Source organism: Aegilops tauschii, chromosome 3 (genome assembly GCF_002575655.3).
Source record: "Aegilops tauschii subsp. strangulata cultivar AL8/78 chromosome 3, Aet v6.0, whole genome shotgun sequence".
In the NCBI taxonomy this organism is placed as follows: domain Eukaryota; kingdom Viridiplantae; phylum Streptophyta; class Magnoliopsida; order Poales; family Poaceae; genus Aegilops; species Aegilops tauschii.
In genome coordinates this window covers 597075318-597095650 of record NC_053037.3, presented here as the reverse complement: position 1 = coordinate 597095650, position 20333 = coordinate 597075318, and the positions used below count along the sequence as shown (strand labels likewise).

Here is a 20333-nt window from a genome sequence, read left to right as displayed (position 1 = left end):
CTTGCACATAAATTTTTGTACAGCTATTTCGCGTGAATGCAAGTACCTGAGACGGATGCGAAGCCAGCCGATCGATGACTTTTCAACCAACCTAGCTGTGGTTTTATTGTTCTCAATTAAAGCTTCGGGTCCAGATCATGATTTTTTTTGTTTAATTGCTAGTGCCACGTAATTTTGACTGCACACCTTAAATGGCTTGGAGTCTCAATGGCTTGTGGGGTTTGTGAGCGTAGCATGTCATTGACTTTAATACTAAAAAAGAAAAGTGTTTGTATGCCCCGTGAACCATGGACCAATCTTATCAATTACACCCTCCGTTCATATATAGGTAACTTAGAAAGAGTGTGCACTCAAACCTTTCTACTTATAATCTGTATAACTTTCTCAAAAAGTTCAAGTTTTTCTCTATGTTTGACGAAGTATATAGAAAAACCAACACAATCTAGAATACCCTTGTTAATAGTGTTCTGCCCCTGCACGGTGAAGGTTATAATGAACGATTGTAATAACATTTTATTTAAGTAATATATGTGGAGGTGTTTTAAAAAATATCTACAATGCCAACTTAGTGTCATGAAATTCATCTTGCAACATATTTCTGTATTCTATATGCTGATAGTTTTCCTATAAATGTTTTGAAACATAGACAAGTTTGACTTTCAAAAAAACTAATACAACTAATAAAAATGAGTGAAGAGAGTATAAAATGATTTAGACTAGCAAACTCAAAATAGTACAACCCTCACAAAATAATAATAATAACTACAAAAAATCATGAAAAGTATTTCCATAGTCCAAACACTAGTAGAAAAAGGGCCATTTGTCCCGGTTCGTAAGGGCCTTTTGTCCCGGTTGTTGAACCGGGACTAAAGTGTCGTTACTAATGCCCTCGGCCTTTAGTCCCGGTTCTTACATGAACCCGGACAGATGGGCCTCCACGTGGCCCGTGCGGCGAGCCCAGGCAGGAGGTCCTTTGGTCCTGGTTGGTGGCACCAACCGGGACCAATAGGCGTCCACGCGTCAGCAGCTGGCAGGAGCTGAGTTTTTTCTAAAGGGGGTGGTTTAGGGGTTTGGGGGGTTAATTTAGGTGTTTCATATATTGTGTTATCTAGCTAATTAATAGAGAGAAGTGTCCTCTCTTATCTCCGTGCTTGGTCGACGTACGCTACGTATTATATGTATAGAGAGGACTCGACACGCTAGCTAGTAAGCAAATGAAGGAAACAGAAGATCGTCAAGAACATATGCATACAGAGAGAAGTGATATCGACCACCTCTCCTTCTCTGGGAGATTGGTCGAACAACAAGTTCTCGTATATCTATCCGACACTACTGGCTACATGTATACAATATAATTATCTCTTACAATATAATCTCCTAATTATATACGAAGTCAAGGTCCACATGGTATTCTCCGTCTTTAGCGATCACGTGGTCAAGGAAGAATGCCGCCAATTCCTCTTTAATTGCTTGCATACTATCTGGTGGTAGGAGTTCATCCCGCATCCGAAAGATCTAATTTGAAGAAGGGGGTCAATACATATATATATATATATATATATATATATATGAATAAATGAAACTCAACACAAATGATGGTAATAAAATAAAATTGTGAATATTATTGCTTACGGACTTCATATTGTTTGTCAGAGTAGCTCCTCTCACAGGTCGTGTGGCGGATGGACTCGCAAACGTAGTATCCATAGTAATTATTCCCGGCTTCCTGCCACAACCACTTTACAAGAAATAGAGGTCAATCAAACTGATAAGCAAGCATGCTATAAATGGTATTGATGAAACTAGCGCTTGAATCACTAGGAGATGCGCGGAACATGCTAGTAGTACTTACTTTCGGGTGTCTAAATTGCAGCTTCTTCGGCAGTCCCGGAGCTTTATTGGTGAATTTTGTCCAAACCCTGCCAGACAAAGAAAACAATGACTTGATATCAGGAAATGAACAATGTTGCTGATATGGTGTGATAATGATCGATTTAACTTACTTCTCGAGCATTTCAGTCATGTCCGCATACTACTTAGGATCTTTTCGTCTCGAGTGTAAGACGGTTACTAGTCCCTGCTCAAGCTTAATCTCTAGGAGAATATAGTGGAACCTGCGCACGCATGCATAACTCATCAATTACATTACTATAACCTGGACTAATAAGGGAAACCGAATATGCACAAGACAGTAATACTCACTTGAAGTTGTAAGGAAAGAGTATTATATCTTTGTTTTCATTTATTATCAACGATCGTAGCAAGTTGGCCTCGGTCTCTTTGGCATGAAATTCAACCTCATATGCATCTATGAGATTTGTGTTAATGAACCCAATATCACCGATTTGTCTTTCTTCAATTCGGCGATCTTCAATCTGCATAATATAGTGAGGATAATTAGAAATACATGCAATGAAAGAGTGACCTATATATAGAGACTTAATGATAGAAGTAGTACTTACAGAGAGTAGCAAGTGACCGTTAATTTATCGAGGGTCTATTGATTGAAAAACTGGAAGAACTCCTCAAATGGAACATTCAACAGTTCAATTCCAACGAGGTCATGCTCCTCTTTAACTCTCAGCGTCAAAATATTCGTCCCCCTAGACTCTCTGCAGGTTTTCATGTACCAATCATGGAATCTTCGCATCATCGTTGTTAGAGATATTTCATCTCTAACGAGAGGCTTCCCGTACTCGTATCTGTGTTCGTCCACCTCCAAGAAATCATAATGTACATCGTCGGGCAGGTAATCTGCAAGATTGCTATAACCGGGCACCATCCTCGGATCATTAGCGACGATATCGCTAGACAACTTGAGCGGGGGGCACGATTGGTCCGCTTGTTCGCTGAGCTGGGCAATTTTTTTCCCAGCTCGCCGTTCTGCTAACCTTTGATCACTGATAGTACTTCCCGACTGTGTCGCTTCGAGAAATGACTTTTCAATAATGCGGTCATAGTTGGCTTTCGGCGGAGACTTTGGTGGTTTCTTCAGGGCATCCACAGTGCGCTTCGCTTTCACCGGATCTATCTTCTCCTCCGGAGGTGGATGTTTCTTTGCTTTCACCCCTTCAAAGAATTTTGTCACTTCGGCTTGCACGATATTCGTGTTTTCCTCCACGGTCCTCTTGTATGGTAACGTCGGCGGAGTCTTCAGAGAAGGACCGAATATGTATTGCCTCCCGCCTCTGGCTGTACTGCTAGACGCCGGAGCAGACGGAGCGGCTGTGGCTGTCTTCTTTTGTGCTTGCTTACGAGGCGGAAGAGAAGGACTACGACGCGCCGGAGCAGCCATAGCGGCGGCGGGTCTCTTCTGCCCTTGCTGGCGAGGCGGAGAAGGAGGAGGCTGGCTGCTAGGGCGTGCCGGCGCAGGCGGAGAAGGAGGCGGAGTGCCGCCACGTGCTGGAGAAGGAGGCTGAGTGCCCTGATCACTCGCCGGAGGAGGAGGCAGAGGAGGAGGCGGAGTGCCCTGACTCGCCGGAGGAGGACGAGGAGGCGGAGGCGTCCCGTTCGGAAGGTTGATGAGCTCCTTCCGCCATAGGCATGGAGTCTTCAGAGAAGAACCCAGCCGAGTCTCCCCTTCACCGGTAGGGTGGTCAAGCTCGAGGTCCTCAAATACGTCCGTTATTTCATCCACCATCACCCTAGCATATCCTTCTGGAATCGGCCAGTAGTGGTAGGTTGCGCCAGGTTCAGTAGGTAAAACAGAGCCAACAGCCGCCTTGACTTTGAATTTCATCCATTGTGTCATAAGGTGGCAATGTTGAGACTCCGTGATAGCATCCACGGGGTAGCTAGCAGGAGCCGTGAAGACAGGCTCCAGCTGAAGCTGCTCGGTGGAAGCCATGCTGCTTCTCCGCTGAGATGGCGAGGTAGCTTCAGGGGAAACTTCGGCAGGTCGTTTGCTACGATTTGCTTCTCGTTCCTCTATCGCTTGTACCCTTGCGTGCAGCGCCTGCAGTTGGGTATGCTCCACTTTCTTCCTCCTCTCCTAGCATTTGTAACCCCCTGCGTCCGGAAACCCAGCCTTCCACGGAACGGATCCTGGCGTGCCTCGTGTCCGTCCAGGGTGCTCAGGATCCCCGAGGGCCATTGTGAGCTCATCGTTCTCTCTATCTGGAACGAACGTCCTTTGCTGCGCTGCCTCGATATACTCCTGAAGCCTCGTGACGGGTATTCTCAGTTGCTCATCCGTCCAAACGCACTTCCCTGATACATGGTCCAAGGATCCGCCAACCCCGAAGAACCAAGTCCGACAATGGTCTGGCCAGTTCAATGTCTCTGGTTCGACCCCTTTATCAGTCAGGTCATTCTCAGCCTTGGCCCACAACGGCCGGGCTTTGAGGTAGCCACCTGACCCCGTGCGATGGTGATGCTTCTTCTTTGCACCATTTTTCTTGTTTGTCACTAACATCTTCTTACTCTTGTCCGATGTCTTGTGGGCCACAAATGCGGGCCAGTGATCTCTGATCTTCTCATACCGGCCGGTGAACTCTGGTGTCTTGTCTTCCTCGACAAACGATGTTTTCAGCTCATTCGTCCACCTCTTGAATAGTTCTGTCATCTTCTTAAGAGCATGAGACTTGATCAATTGCTCTTTAACTGGCTTCTCCGGATCCTCCTTTGGCGGTAGGGTGAAATTTGCCTTCAGCTCGGTCCTAAGATCATCTTTCTGCATATCGGAGACATAAGACACCTCAGGGTCTTCATTCTTAGGCTTTAACCATTGGTGGATACTGATCGGGATCTTGTCCCTAACAAGAACCCCGCACTGAGCAGCAATGCTTCCTTTGTCCGGATGGGATCAATCGGCATGCCATCCCGCGCGATTGCTGTGATCTCAAACCTTTCATCCGAGCGCAACTTTTTCTTTGGGCCTCGTCTCTTTACCGAAGTTGTGCTCAATCCGGAGGGCTAGAAAAAAGAAGAAAGACGAGAGTTAATTAATATGTGTACATATACGAAAACAATGAATGCATCAATTAGCTAGTCAGCACAGGCTTAACTAATATATATACCTGGCCGAACTCGGTTTGGTCACCGGAGCCGTCATCACGGTCTCCTTCTTGCACCATCATTGGGTCTCCGGAGCCGTCATCACGGTCTCCTTGCACCGGCATTGGGTCACCGGAGCCATCATAATCATAGCCTGCTTCTTCACCCTGTCCTTCCAGACCATCGGTGTCGTTGAGAAACGACAAGACGGCATCACTTCCTTTTGCGATTATGTCCCCCAACATCGCTTTTGTTGCCTCGTCTCGGGTGTGCTCCATAGTTTCTGCAAATATTTACAACATGGCAATTATTATTCAAACATGGCAGATGGATATATTAGTGGCAAACGTAGAACTAGCTAGCTAATCACAATAAGGAATCATATTAGTGGCCTCGACGCTGCTTCTCCAGGGTCTGGGGTGGCCTTGACAACGCTTCAAGGGTTTGGGGTGGCCTCGAGAGAGTTTGTCGGGTAGGGGCGCGACGGGAGGGGGTAGAGACCGACATCGTTTTTTCTAGGGTTTGGGTGTCCTCGAGAGTTTTGGTCGAGCGAGAGGGCCGGGGGGTGCTCCCGCGGTATAAGTTATCACAGTCAAGAGGGGGTATATATATCGACCGCCCCTCATGTCGAAGTTATCCGGGAGGGGGTAATATCGACAACGACGACATACATACACGGGAAAATAATGTTATCGAGGAGGGGGTATATCGACCCCCCTCGTGTTGAAGTTATCGGGAGGGGGTTATATCGACAACGACGACATACATACATGGGAAAATAATGTTATCGGGGAGGGGGTATATCGACCCCCCCCTTGTGTTGAAGTTATCGGGAGGGGGTATATCGACAACGACATACCCGATAAAACATAAGAAAACGAAGAAGAAATAAAAAGAGGAGAAGAAGGAAGGAATAGAGGAGAAGATCGAAGAAAAAAAGAAGAAAAAAAAGAGGAGAAGAAGAAAGGAATAGACTCCTCTATTCCTTTCTTCTTCTCCTCTTCTTTTTCTTCTTTTTTCCTCTTCTTATTTATTTCTCCTCTTCTTCCTCTCCTCTTCTTCTCCTTTATTCCTCTTCTTATTTTCCTTTTTCCTCTCCTTCTTTTTCTTCTTCTTCCTTCTTCCTAGCTAGATATATAAAGCTTTTCTAAAAATGTAACTTTTGCATATATATAAAACTTTTCTAAAAATATGCATATATAAAACTTTTTCTTCTTCTTCTTCCTTCTTCCTTCTCGCTTCCTTCTTCCTAAATATATAAAACTTTTCTAAAAATGAAACTAACCTAAAATGTACTAAATCAGAGAACATATATAGATAAAACTTTTCTAAAAATCTAACTTTTGCATATATGAATATATACACAGAGAACATACATCCATATGTACATTTTTATAAAAAAAGCAAAAAATAATAATCATATGTATGAACAAAAAACTGAAAAAATGAGGACATATAATCATATATACACACATACATATACTCACACATATACATATAATCTGGAAAAAAACATCATATAAATGTGGGAAAAAAACAGGGAGGAAGGGGGCGGCGCCGGCTTGACCAGCGTGGTCGGAGCAGGGGCAGAGGCACGGCGTCGGGGTAGAGGGCGGCGACGGCGGCATGGTCGGGGCAGGGCGACGGCGGCATGGTCGATCGGGGCAGGGCGAGGGCGCGCGGCGTGGTCGGGCCGGGGCAGGGGCGACGGCGGCGTGGTCGGGGCGGGGCGACGGTGGCGTGGTCGGGCGGGCCGATGGCGGCGTTGTCGGGGCAGGGGCGGTGGCGTCGATGGGGCAGAGGGCGGCGACGACGTCGACGAGGCGAGCTTGGGCAGCCTGGCGGCGTCGTCGGGGCAACTGCAGAGATTAGTGTGAAAAACGCAAAGTGTTTTCTTATATACCAAGGGCATTAGTACCGGTTCGTGGCACCAACCGGTACCAATGCCACCTTTAGTACCGGTTGGTGCCACCAACCGGGACCAAAGGCCTCATTTTAGTACCAGTTGGTGCCACCAACCGGGACCAAAGGTCTCTTTTCAGCAGCCCAAAGGGCGGGAAGCGGCGGCCTTTGGTACAGGTTGGTGGCACCAACCGGTACTAAAGGGGGGGCATTGGTTCCGGTTGGTGGCACGAACCAGTACCAATGCACCCCTTTAGTATCGGTTGGTGCCACCAACTGGGACCAAAGGCCGCGCACAGCGGCGTGGTGGTGGGAGTTTAGTCCCACCTCGCTAGTTGAGAGGGGCGCGCAGTGGTTTATAAGCCACACTGCCGCACTGTTGGCAATCGTAGCATAATTTAAAATTTTCCTACGCTCACCAAGATGCATCTATGGAGTCTACTAGCAACGAGGGGAAAGGAGTGGATCTACATACCCTTGTAGATCGCGAGCGGAAGCGTTCCAATGAACGTGGATGACGGAGTCGTACTCGCCGTGATCCAAATCACCGATGACCGAGTGCCGAACGGACGGCACCTCCGCGTTCAACACACGTACGGTGCAGCGACGTCTCCTCCTTTCTTGATCCAGCAAGGGGGAAGGAGAGGTTGATGGAGATCCAACAGCACGACGGTGTGGTGGTGGATGTAGCGGCTCTCCGGCAGGGCTTCGTCGAGCTTCTGCGCGAGAGAGAGAGGTGTTGCAGGGGAGGAGGGAGGCGCCAAAGGCTGTAGTATGCTGCCCTCCCTCCCCCCCCCCCTTTATATAGGCCCCCAAGGGGGGTGCGCAGCCCTTGGAGATGGGATCTCCAAGGGGGGGGCGGCGGCCAAGGGGGGAAGGGGTTGCCTTGCCCCCCAAGGCAAGGGGAAACTCCCCCCCCCTAGGGTTCCCAACCCTAGGCGCATGGGGGGGAGGCCCAAAGTGGCGCCCCAGCCCATTAGGGGCTGGTTCCCCTCCACTTTCAGCCCACGGGGCCCTCCGGGACAGGTGGCCCCACCCGGTGGACCCCCGGGACCCTTCCGGTGGTCCCGGTACAATACCGATAACCCCCGAAACTTTCCCGATGGCCAAAACTGGACTTCCTATATATAATTCTTCACCTCCGGACCATTCCGGAACCTCTCGTGACGTCCGGGGTCTCATCCGGGACTCCGACCAACTTTCGGGTTTCCGCATACATATATCTCTACAACCCTAGCGTCACCGGACCTTAAGTGTGTAGACCCTACGGGTTCGGGAGACATGCAGACATGACCGAGACGCCTCTCCGGTCAATAACCAACAGCGGGATCTGGATACCCATGTTGGCTCCCACATGTTCCACGATGATATCATCGGGTGAACCACGGTGTCGAGGATTCAATCAATCCGTATGCAATTCCCTTTGTCAATCGGTATGTTACTTGCCCGAGATTCGATCGTCGGTATCCCAATACCTTGTTCAATCTCGTTACCGGCAAGTCTCTTTACTCGTACCGCAATGCATGATCCCGTGACTAACGCCTTAGTCACATTGAGCTCACTATGATGATGCATTACCGAGTGGGCCCAGAGATACCTCTCCGTTTACACGGAGTGACAAATCCCAGTCTCGATCCGTGCCAACCCAACAGACACTTTCGGAGATACCCGTAATGCACCTTTATAGTCACCCAGTTACGTTGTGACGTTTGGCACACCCAAAGCACTCCTACGGTATCCGGGAGTTGCACGATCTCATGGTCTAAGGAAAAGATACTTGACATTGGAAAAGCTCTAGCAAACGAAACTACACGATCTTTTATGCTATGCTTAAGTTGGGTCTTGTCCATCACATCATTCTCCTAATGATGTGATCCTGTTATCAATGACATCCTATGTCCATAGTCAGGAAACCATGACTATCTGTTGATCAACGAGCTAGTCAACTAGAGGCTTACTAGGGACAGGTTGTGGTCTATGTATTCACACATGTATTACGATTTCCGGACAATACAATTATAGCATGAATAATAGACTATTATCATGAACACAGAAATATAATAATAACCATTTATTATTGCCTCTAGGGCATATTTCCAACAGTCTCCCACTTGCACTAGAGTTAATAATCTAGTTACATTGTGATGAATCGAACACCCATTGCGTCCTGGTGTTGATCATGTTTTGCCCTAGGGAGAGGTTTAGTCAACGGATCTGCTACATTCAGGTCCGTGTGTACTTTACAAATATCTATGTCTCCATTTTGAACACTTTCACGAATGGAGTTGAAGCGACGCTTGATATGCCTGGTCTTCCTGTGAAACCTGGGCTCCTTCGCAAGGGCAATAGCTCCAGTGTTGTCACAGAAGAGAGTCATTGGGCCTGACGCATTGGGAATCACCCCTAGGTCGGTAATGAACTCCTTCATCCAGACTGCTTCCTGTGCTGCCTCCGAGGCTGCCATGTACTCCGCTTCACATGTAGATCCCGCCACGACGCTTTGCTTGCAACTGCACCAGCTTACTGCTCCTCTATTCAATATATACACGTATCCGGTCTGTGACTTCGAGTCATCCAGATCTGTGTCGAAGCTAGCGTCGACGTAACCCTTTACGACGAGCTCTTCGTCACCTCCATAAACGAGAAACATATCCTTAGTCCTTTTCAGGTACTTCAGGATATTCTTGACCGCTGTCCAGTGTTCCTTGCCGGGATTACTTTGGTACCTTCCTACCAAACTTACGGCAAGGTTTACATCAGGTCTGGTACACAGCATGGCATACATAATGGACCCTATGGCCGAGGCATAGGGGATGACACTCATCTCTTCTATATCTTCTGCCGTGGTCGGGCATTGAGCTGTGCTCAATTGCACACCTTGCAATACAGGCAAGAACCCCTTCTTGGACTGATCCATACTGAACTTCTTCAATATCTTGTCAAGGTATGTACTCTGTGAAAGACCAATGAGGCGTCTTGATCTATCTCTATAGATCTTGATGCCTAATATATAAGCAGCTTCTCCAAGGTCCTTCATTGAAAAACACTTATTCAAATAGGCCTTTATACTTTCCAAGAATTCTATATCATTTCCCATCAATAGTATGTCATCCACATATAATATGAGAAATGCTACAGAGCTCCCACTCACTTTCTTGTAAACACAGGCTTCTCCATAAGTCTGTGTAAACCCAAACGCTTTGATCATCTCATCAAAGCGAATGTTCCAACTCCGAGATGCTTGCACCAGCCCATAGATTGAGCGCTGGAGCTTGCATACTTTGTTAGCATTCTTAGGATCGACAAAACCTTCCGGCTACATCATATACAACTCTTCCTTAAGGAAGCCGTTAAGGAATGCCGTTTTGACGTCCATCTGCCATATCTCATAATCATAGTATGCGGCAATTGCTAACATGATTCGGACGGACTTCAGCTTCGCTACGGGTGAGAAAGTCTCATCGTAGTCAACCACTTGAACTTGTCGATAACCCTTAGCGACAAGTCGAGCTTTGTAGATGGTCATATTACCATCTGCGTCCGTCTTCTTCTTAAAGATCCATTTGTTTTCTATGGCTCGCCGCTCATCGGGCAAGTCAGTCAAAGTCCATACTTTGTTTTCATACATGGATTCTATCTCGGATTTCATGGCTTCTAGCCATTTGTCGGAATCCGGGCCCGCCATTGCTTCTTCATAGTTCGAAGGTTCACCGTTGTCTAACAACATGATTTCCAGGACAGGGTTGCCGTACCACTCTGGTGCGGAACGTGTCCTTGTGGACCTACGAAGTTCAGTGGCAACTTGATCCGAAGCTTCATGATCATCATCATTAACTTCCTCCCCCGTCGGTGTAGGCACCACAGGAACATTTTCCCGTGCTGCGCTATTTTCCGACTCGGAAGGGGTGACTATCACCTCATCAAGTTCCACTTTCCTCCCACCCAATTCTTTCGAGAGAAACTCCTTCTCTAGAAAGGACCTGTTCTTGGCAACGAAGATCTTGCCTTCGGATCTGAGGTAGAAGGTGTACCCAATAGTTTCCTTAGGGTATCCTATGAAGACGCATTTTTCCGATTTGGGTTCGAGCTTTTCAGGTTGAAGTTTCTTGACATAAGCATCGCATCCCCAAACTTTTAGAAACGACAGCTTAGGTTTCTTCCCAAACCATAATTCATACGGTGTCATCTCAACGGATTTAGACGGTGCCCTATTTAAAGTGAATGCGGCAGTCTCTAAAGCATAACCCCAAAATGAGAGCGGTAAATCGGTAAGAGACATCATAGATCGCACCATATCCAATAGAGTGCGATTACGACGTTCGGACACACCATTTCTCTGAGGTGTTCCAGGCGGCGTGAGTTGTGAAACTATTCCACATTTCCTTAAGTGTGTACCAAATTCGTGACTTAAATATTCTCCACCACGATCTGATCGTAAGAATTTTATTTTCCTGTCACGTTGATTCTCGACTTCACTCTGAAATTCCTTGAACTTTTCAAAGGTTTCAGACTTGTGTTTCATTAGGTAGACATACCCATATCTACTTAAATCATCAGTGAGAGTGAGAACATAACGATATCCTCCGCGAGCCTCAACGCTCATTGGACCGCACACATCGGTATGTATGATTTCCAATAAGTTGGTCGCTCGCTCCATTGTTCCGGAGAACGGAGTCTTGGTCATCTTACCCATGAGGCATGGTTCGCACGTGTCAAATGATTCGTAATCAAGAGACTCCAAAAGTCCATCTGCATGGAGCTTCTTCATGCGCTTGACACCAATGTGACCAAGGCGGCAGTGCCACAAGTATGTGGGACTATCGTTATCAACTTTACATCTTTTGGTATTCACACTATGAACATGTGTAGCATCACGTTCGAGATTCATCAAGAATAAACCATTGACCAGCGGGGCATGACCATAAAACATATCTCTCAAATAAATAGAACAACCATTATTCTCAGATTTGAATGAGTAGCCATCTCGAATTAAACGAGATCCAGATACAATGTTCATGCTCAAAGCTGGCACTAAATAACAATTATTGAGGTTTATAACTAATCCCGTGGGTAGATGCAGAGGTAGCGTGCCGACGGCGATCACATCGACCTTGGAACCATTCCCGACGCGCATCGTCACCTTGTCTTTTGCCAGTCTCCGTTTATTCCGTAGTTCCTGATTTGAGTTACAAATATGAGCAACCGCACCGGTATCAAATACCCAGGAGCTACTGCGAGTACTGGTAAGGTACACATCAATTACTTGTATATCACATATACCTTGGGTGTTGCCGGCCTTCTTCTTGTCCGCTAAATATTTGGGGCAGTTCCGCTTCCAGTGACCACTTCCCTTGCAATAAAAGCACTCAGTCTCGGGCTTGGGTCCATTCTTTGACTTCTTCCCGGTAACTGGCTTACCGGGCGCGGCAACTCCCTTGCCGTCCTTCTTGAAGTTCTTCTTACCCTTGCCCTTTTTGAACTTAGTGGTTTTATTCACCATCAACACTTGATGTTCCTTTTTGATCTCCCCTTCCGCTGATTTCAGCATTGAATATACCTCGGGAATGGTCTTTTCCATCCCCTGCATATTGTAGTTCATCACAAAGCTCTTGTAGCTTGGTGGAAGCGACTGGAGGATTCTGTCAATGACCGCGTCATCCGGGAGATTAACTCCCAGCTGAGACAAGCGGTTGTGCAACCCAGACATTCTGAGTATGTGCTCACTAACAGAACTGTTCTCCTCCATTTTACAGCTGAAGAACTTGTCGGAGACATCATATCTCTCGACCCGGGCATGAGCTTGAAAAACCAGTTTCAGCTCCTCGAACATCTCGTATGCTCCATGTTTCTCAAAACGCTTTTGGAGACCCGGTTCTAAGCTGTAAAGCATGCCGCACTGAACGAGGGAGTAATCATCAGCACGCTGCTGCCAAGCGTTCATAACGTCTTGGTTCTCAGGGATTGGTGCTTCACCTAGCGGTGCTTCTAAGACATAATCTTTCTTGGCAACTATGAGGATGAGCCTCAGGTTCCGGACCCAGTCCGTATAGTTGCTGCCATCATCTTTCAGCTTGGTTTTCTCTAGGAACGCGTTGAAATTGAGGACAACGTGGGCCATTTGATCTACAATACATAGTGTAAAGATTTTTAGACTAAGTTCATGATAATTAAGTTCATATAATCAAATTATTTAATGAACTCCCACTCAGATAGACATCCCTCTAGTTATCTAAGTGAAACATGATCCGAACTCAACTAGGCCGTGTCCGATCATCACGTGAGACGGACTAGTCAAGATCGGTGAACATCTCCATGTTGATCGCATCTTCTATACGACTCATGCTCGACCTTTCGGTCCTCCGTGTTCCGAGGCCATGTCTGTACATGCTAGGCTCGTCAAGTCAACCTAAGTGTATTGCGTGTGTTCCGAGGCCATGTCTGTACATGCTAGGCTCGTCAACACCCGTTGTATGCGAACGTAAGAATCTATCACACCCGATCATCACGTGGTGCTTCGAAACGACGAACCTTCGCAACGGTGCACAGTTAGGGTGAACACCTTCTTGAAATTATTATAAGGGATCATCCTACTTGCTACCGTCGTACTAAGCAAATAAGATGCAAAAACATGATAAACATCACATGCAATCAAATAGTGACATGATATAGCCAATATCATCATGCTCCTTTGATCTCCATCTTCGGGGCACCATGATCATCTTTGTCACCGGCATGACACCATGATCTCCATCATCATGATCTCCATCATTGTGTCTTCATGAAGTTGTCACGCCAACGATTACTTCTACTTCTATGGCTAACCGTTTAGCAACAAAGTAAAGTAAATTACATGGCGTTATTCAATGACACGCAGGTCATGCAAAATAATAAAGACAACTCCTATGGCTCCTGCCGGTTGTCATACTCATCGACATGCAAGTCGTGATTCCTATTACAAGAATATGATCAATCTCATACATCACATATATCATTCATCACATCTTCTGGCCATATCATATCACATATATCACTTGCTGCAAAAACAAGTTAGACGTCCTCTAATTGTTGTTGCAAGTTTTTACGTGGTTTGTAGGTTTCTAGCAAGAACGATTTCTTACCTACGTATGACCACAACGTGATTTGCCAATTTCTATTTACCCTTCATAAGGACCCTTTTCATCGAATCCGTTCCGACTAAAGTAGGAGAGACAGACACCCGCTAGCCACCTTATGCAACTAGTGCATGTCAGTCGGTGGAACCTGTCTCACGTAAGCGTACGTGTAAGGTCGGTCCGGGCCGCTTCATCCTACAATGCCGCCGAAACAAGAAACGACTAGTAGCGGCAAGAAAAATTGGCAACATCAACGCCCACAACTTCTTTGTGTTCTACTCGTGCATAGTAACTACGCATAGGCCTGGCTCATGATGCCACTGTTGGCAATCGTAGCATAATTTAAAATTTTCCTACGCTCACCAAGATGCATCTATGGAGTCTACTAGCAACGAGGGGAAAGGAGTGGATCTACATACCCTTGTAGATCGCGAGCGGAAGCGTTCCAATGAACGTGGATGACGGAGTCGTACTCGCCGTGATCCAAATCACCGATGACCGAGTGCCGAACGGACGGCACCTCCGCGTTCAACACACGTACGGTGCAGCGACGTCTCCTCCTTTCTTGATCCAGCAAGGGGGAAGGAGAGGTTGATGGAGATCCAACAGCACGACGGTGTGGTGGTGGATGTAGCGGCTCTCCGGCAGGGCTTCGTCGAGCTTCTGCGCGAGAGAGAGAGGTGTTGCAGGGGAGGAGGGAGGCGCCAAAGGCTGTAGTATGCTGCCCTCCCTCCCCCCCTTTATATAGGCCCCCAAGGGGGGTGCGCAGCCCTTGGAGATGGGATCTCCAAGGGGGGGGGCGGCGGCCAAGGGGGGAAGGGGTTGCCTTGCCCCCCAAGGCAAGGGGAAACTCCCCCCCTAGGGTTCCCAACCCTAGGCGCATGGGGGGGAGGCCCAAAGTGGCGCCCCAGCCCATTAGGGGCTGGTTCCCCTCCACTTTCAGCCCACGGGGCCCTCCGGGACAGGTGGCCCCACCCGGTGGACCCCCGGGACCCTTCCGGTGGTCCCGGTACAATACCGATAACCCCCGAAACTTTCCCGATGGCCAAAACTGGACTTCCTATATATAATTCTTCACCTCCGGACCATTCCGGAACCTCTCGTGACGTCCGGGATCTCATCCGGGACTCCGAACAACTTTCGGGTTTCCGCATACATATATCTCTACAACCCTAGCGTCACCGGACCTTAAGTGTGTAGACCCTACGGGTTCGGGAGACATGCAGACATGACCGAGACGCCTCTCCGGTCAATAACCAACAGCGGGATCTGGATACCCATGTTGGCTCCCACATGTTCCACGATGATATCATCGGGTGAACCACGGTGTCGAGGATTCAATCAATCCGTATGCAATTCCCTTTGTCAATCGGTATGTTACTTGCCCGAGATTCGATCGTCGGTATCCCAATACCTTGTTCAATCTCGTTACCGGCAAGTCTCTTTACTCGTACCGCAATGCATGATCCCGTGACTAACGCCTTAGTCACATTGAGCTCATTATGATGATGCATTACCGAGTGGGCCCAGAGATACCTCTCCGTTTACACGGAGTGACAAATCCCAGTCTCGATCCGTGCCAACCCAACAGACACTTTCGGAGATACCCGTAATGCACCTTTATAGTCACCCAGTTACGTTGTGACGTTTGGCACACCCAAAGCACTCCTACGGTATCCGGGAGTTGCACGATCTCATGGTCTAAGGAAAAGATACTTGACATTGGAAAAGCTCTAGCAAACGAAACTACACGATCTTTTATGCTATGCTTAAGTTGGGTCTTGTCCATCACATCATTCTCCTAATGATGTGATCCCGTTATCAATGACATCCTATGTCCATAGTCAGGAAACCATGACTATCTGTTGATCAACGAGCTAGTCAACTAGAGGCTTACTAGGGACAGGTTGTGGTCTATGTATTCACACATGTATTACGATTTCCGGACAATACAATTATAGCATGAATAATAGACTATTATCATGAACACAGAAATATAATAATAACCATTTATTATTGCCTCTAGGGCATATTTCCAACACGCACCCCTCTCGAGCTCCTCTCCATTGCAGGCTTACGGCCCTAATTGTGACTGCTATGCCAGATGGGCCTATTGGGCCTTCTGCGGGCCTGAATCCTGGCCCATTGATGGGTTTCTAGTCGTATTCAGGCCGTGGTGGCCCAGTAGGTGGCAATTTTTTTAATTTTTCCCTGTTTTTTTGTTTTCTTTTTTGGTTTTTTTGTTTTGTTTCTACATACAACAAAATACATATTTATTTTATTTTATTTTGTTTCTAATTACTTATTTATTTTATTTTGTTTCTAATTACTTATTTATTTTATTTTATGATAATTCTTTTTGCTATTAAAGTTTCTAACAAAAAAAGTTCTTTATGAAAATTCTATTTGCTTTTAATGATTTTGAAAATAAAATACTTTGATAATTTTAGTTGCATCAATTTTATATAATTTTAGTAGAGGTTGCTTATAATGTTTTGAACAGAAAATACTTTGATAATTTTAGTTTCATAAATTTCATTTGTGTTATTAAAGTTTATTTTATTTTATTTTATTTTCTTTCTACTTATATATTTTATTATAGTTTATATTATTTTGTTTCTAATTACTTATTTATTTTATTTTATAATAATTCTTTTCGCTATTAAAGTTTGTAACAAAAAAGTTGTTTATGAAAATTCATTTTGCATTTAATGATTTGAACAGAAAATACTTTGATAATTCATCATTTCACCCACATAACATGTGCAAGAAAGTAGAGAGGGTTACGGCAAAAACTGGATGCACTTCGTGTACAAAACGGACAATCTCTTTCGAAGTCCATAGTTTTTATGTGTTCAAAATGCATCATTCAAAGCCACATCATCAATTTTCAACCCTTTCTGAATTTATTTTTCATGCATTTACTGATTATTTTGAGCTATATGGCCCTGAAATTGAAAAGCATTTCAAATGAACTCTGAAATGGTTGAAAGTTGGCATGGTATCATCATTTCACCCACATAGCATGTGCAAGAAAGTAGAGAGGGTTACGGCAAAAACTGGATGCACTTCGTGTACAAAACGGACAATCTCTTTCGAAGTATCAGGGTTTCATACGGAAACTCGTCTGTTATAAGGGGGATTTCATTTTTTTGAACTTATTTGAACTCCATAGTTTTTCTGTGTTCAAAATGCACCATTCAAAGCTACATCATCAATTTTCAACCCTTTCTGACTTCATTTGTTATTTTTCATGCATTTACTAATTATTTTGAGCTGTAAGACCTTGAAATCGAAGTGACCAAATTAATAGAAATTCATCATCACATTAAAACCAAAGTACATACATAGTTCTCATTCAACAACATATAGCTCTCCAGAGCATCTAATTAAACCATACATTGAAATTATGTAAAACATTTCAATGCAACAAGAAATGCGATCATAATCGCAACCAAGGTAACAATTGATCCAACTGCATAATGATACCAAGCCTCGGTATGAATGGCATATTTTTTAATCTTTCTAATCTTCAACCGTATTGCATCCATCTTGATCTTGTGATCACCGACGACATGCGCAACATGCAACTCCAATATCATCTTCTCCTCCTCAATTTTTTTATTTTTTCCTTCAAGTAATTGTTTTCTTGTTCAACTAAATTTAGCCTCTCGACAATAGGGTCAGTTGAAATTTCCGGTTCAACCACCTCCTAGATAAATAAAATATATGTCACGTTGGTCGGCATAATTGTCATAAAAACAGTTATAAAAAGATAATATATACCACATCCTAATCATAGACAGGACGAGGGCCGACGGGGGCGGATACCAAAACCATCGCACTATATAATAACAAGGAATAATAAAAGTAAGAAAATTAGACAAGTATCTATCTAAAGTAAGAATTTTTTTTCTTTCAGAAAGAAGATAAGAACAAGAGGCTCACTACGGTGGTGTCGGCGACGAGATCGGGGTGGGCGATCGACGGCGGTGAAGACGGTGACGGGACGTGACGGACCGCTAAACCTGGACAAATCTCGGGGAAAATGGAGCTCGGAGGTCGAGTTTCGTGAGGAGAAAGATTAACTAGTGTGGCTCAGACATTTCATCGAACACCTCATGTGCATAGGAGGTGAGCTAGAGCAACCAAATGCCCTCCCCTCGCCGGCCAGAAAAAACAGAGCACTGTGGAGTGCTCTGCTGTGGCGATGGGGTATGTATAGGTAGCTCATTTGTCCCGGTTCGTGGCTGAAACCGGGACTAAAGATCCACCTTCTGTCCCGGTTCTAACCACGAACCGGGACCAATGTATGTGGGCCAGGAGCGAGGCCCATTGGTCCCGGTTCGTGCCTAGAACCAGGACAGATGGGTCCATATGAACCGGGACCAATGCCCACGAGGCCCCGGCAGGCCCCCTGGGCTTACGAACCGGGTCGAATGCACCCATGGGTCCCGGTTCGTGGCTGAACCGGGAGTAATGGCCTGGCTAGGCCCGAACGAAAGCCCTGTTTTCTACTAGTGATAATTTATGATTTTCTACTAACACAAGTCTACCTAAATTCTTGGGTATCGGTCTGCAAAGAGAGGGAGATAGACAATATCTTGTTCATCGCTAACAATATCACGGCAATTCAAGCAATCACGTATATTCATTCACCAATAATGGACACGTACAAATCAATCACCATTAGTTCATGAAGAAAAAGCAATAGTTATAACAGTACAACCGACGAGGCCATTCACTAAACATGCACCGCCACAAAAGATATTCTCAGGCAAATGATCTTTTTTAGGATGTCAGGCAAATGAATTAAAACTGCACTTTTACGTGGTCCTCATTATTATTAGCAGCACGTACGCACGTAGAGCCGACCCAACAAACATCATGCATGCATGGCTAGTTACATTGGCGGGAACTTAGACTTGATGGCCTCCACCAGGCTGCCGTCGATCTGGAGCGCCCTGGCCAACACATCCGTGGGCACCGGTGGTGAGGCTGCGAACAACGCTAGGGCGAGGGACTGCGTGCCCGGAAGCTGGCTGTTGAAGGCCGATATGGCGACGGCCGGCGCGTCACCGTTGTTCTTCTGGTAGTGTAAGAGGCCGCGGGGGAAGACGAAAAGCTCACCCTTGCAGACGGTGCGGGCGAAGAGCTTGCCGGCGGTGGTGACGAAGCCGACGTCGAGGGAGCCCTCAAGCACATAGATGATCTCGGTGGCGCGTGGGTGGGTGTGCGGCGGGTTCACGCCCCAGGGCGCGTAGTCCACGCGGGACATGGAGACGCCCATCGTGTTGAGCCCCGGGAGCTTCTCCACGTTCGCCGCTGTCACGGCTGAGCCGACCGGGTTGCCGGTGTTGCCCGGGAGTGCCAGCGCGGAGGAGAAGAAGTCGTCCGCCGTCACGTTCTCCGGCCTCTTGCACGGGAACCCGTTCAGACGCAATGCTGCAAGCATACACTTATGCATTACCTCTTTATTGGCATGATTTATACTTGTCCGAACGAGAGAATGGATGGAAGAGACGGCACAACTTACGGCCGTTGAGGGATTTGTAATCGGCGACGCAGAAGTCCTGCAGCATGTCGGGGTCGCCGGCGAGCAATGGCGCGGCGAGGGCCAGGAGGGTGGCGCATGCGGCAAGGAGGACGGCGGGGAGCTGCTTGGGCGCCATGGTCAAGTGCTGCTTAATTGACTACGGGTTGGTTGGTGCAGCGGTAGGTAGTTAGCACCGTGGTGAAGTAGCTGAGGATGACCGGATGAGAAGGCAAAGCATGCAGCGCATGTATTTATAGTGCAGGGGGATGTGATCGATCGGTAGTTGATCCATAGACACGTGACGAAGTTAATTGCACGCGGTTTTATGAGGACGATGCATCCATGCTCTAACACTTCAGCTTGAAGGTATGGTTGTATAGCGATCTCATATTGTCAAGCACCATAGAATTTGTGCCGTGCACTCGTGTAGTCAGAGAGGGGTCTAAGCTGGAGGAGGGAGGAAAGATCAAAGTTGGTACTGTATATAGTTAGGATTTCGCTAGATGACAATCGCCTGTAAAAATATTTTGGCTCAGATTGTTTTAAGCCGTTGGACGAGATGGCTGGATTAGCTTCTTCAACCTTCAGTCCAATCTCCTGTTCACCTTCTTCCTCTCGATCGCCCCATGAACCACTGCCCTAACCGCCGGCCTCCCCCGCGCACCGCCCTCCCTTCAACCTCCCCCCACCGCCGGTCTTTCCGCCCTCCCTGCCATCCCTCTAAACCCGGCGATCACCCAGAAATCCCCGGCAAACCTGCACCCACCACCCTAACGATAGATAGTGGG

General features: G+C 46.7%; 1 protein-coding gene across 1 annotated transcript; it reads right to left on the bottom strand.

The window, feature by feature from the left end:
• Positions 1-18674: 18674 nt before the first annotated feature.
• Positions 18675-19769, bottom strand: LOC109763075 (germin-like protein 1-3). The gene is made up of 2 exons (XM_020321939.2): positions 19546-19769; positions 18675-19454 (listed from the first exon to the last, which is right to left on the bottom strand). Exons 1-2 carry the CDS (start codon positions 19679-19681, stop codon positions 18913-18915), a joined length of 678 nt encoding a protein of 225 aa, XP_020177528.1. The 5' UTR covers positions 19682-19769; the 3' UTR covers positions 18675-18912.
• Positions 19770-20333: the final 564 nt, after the last annotated feature.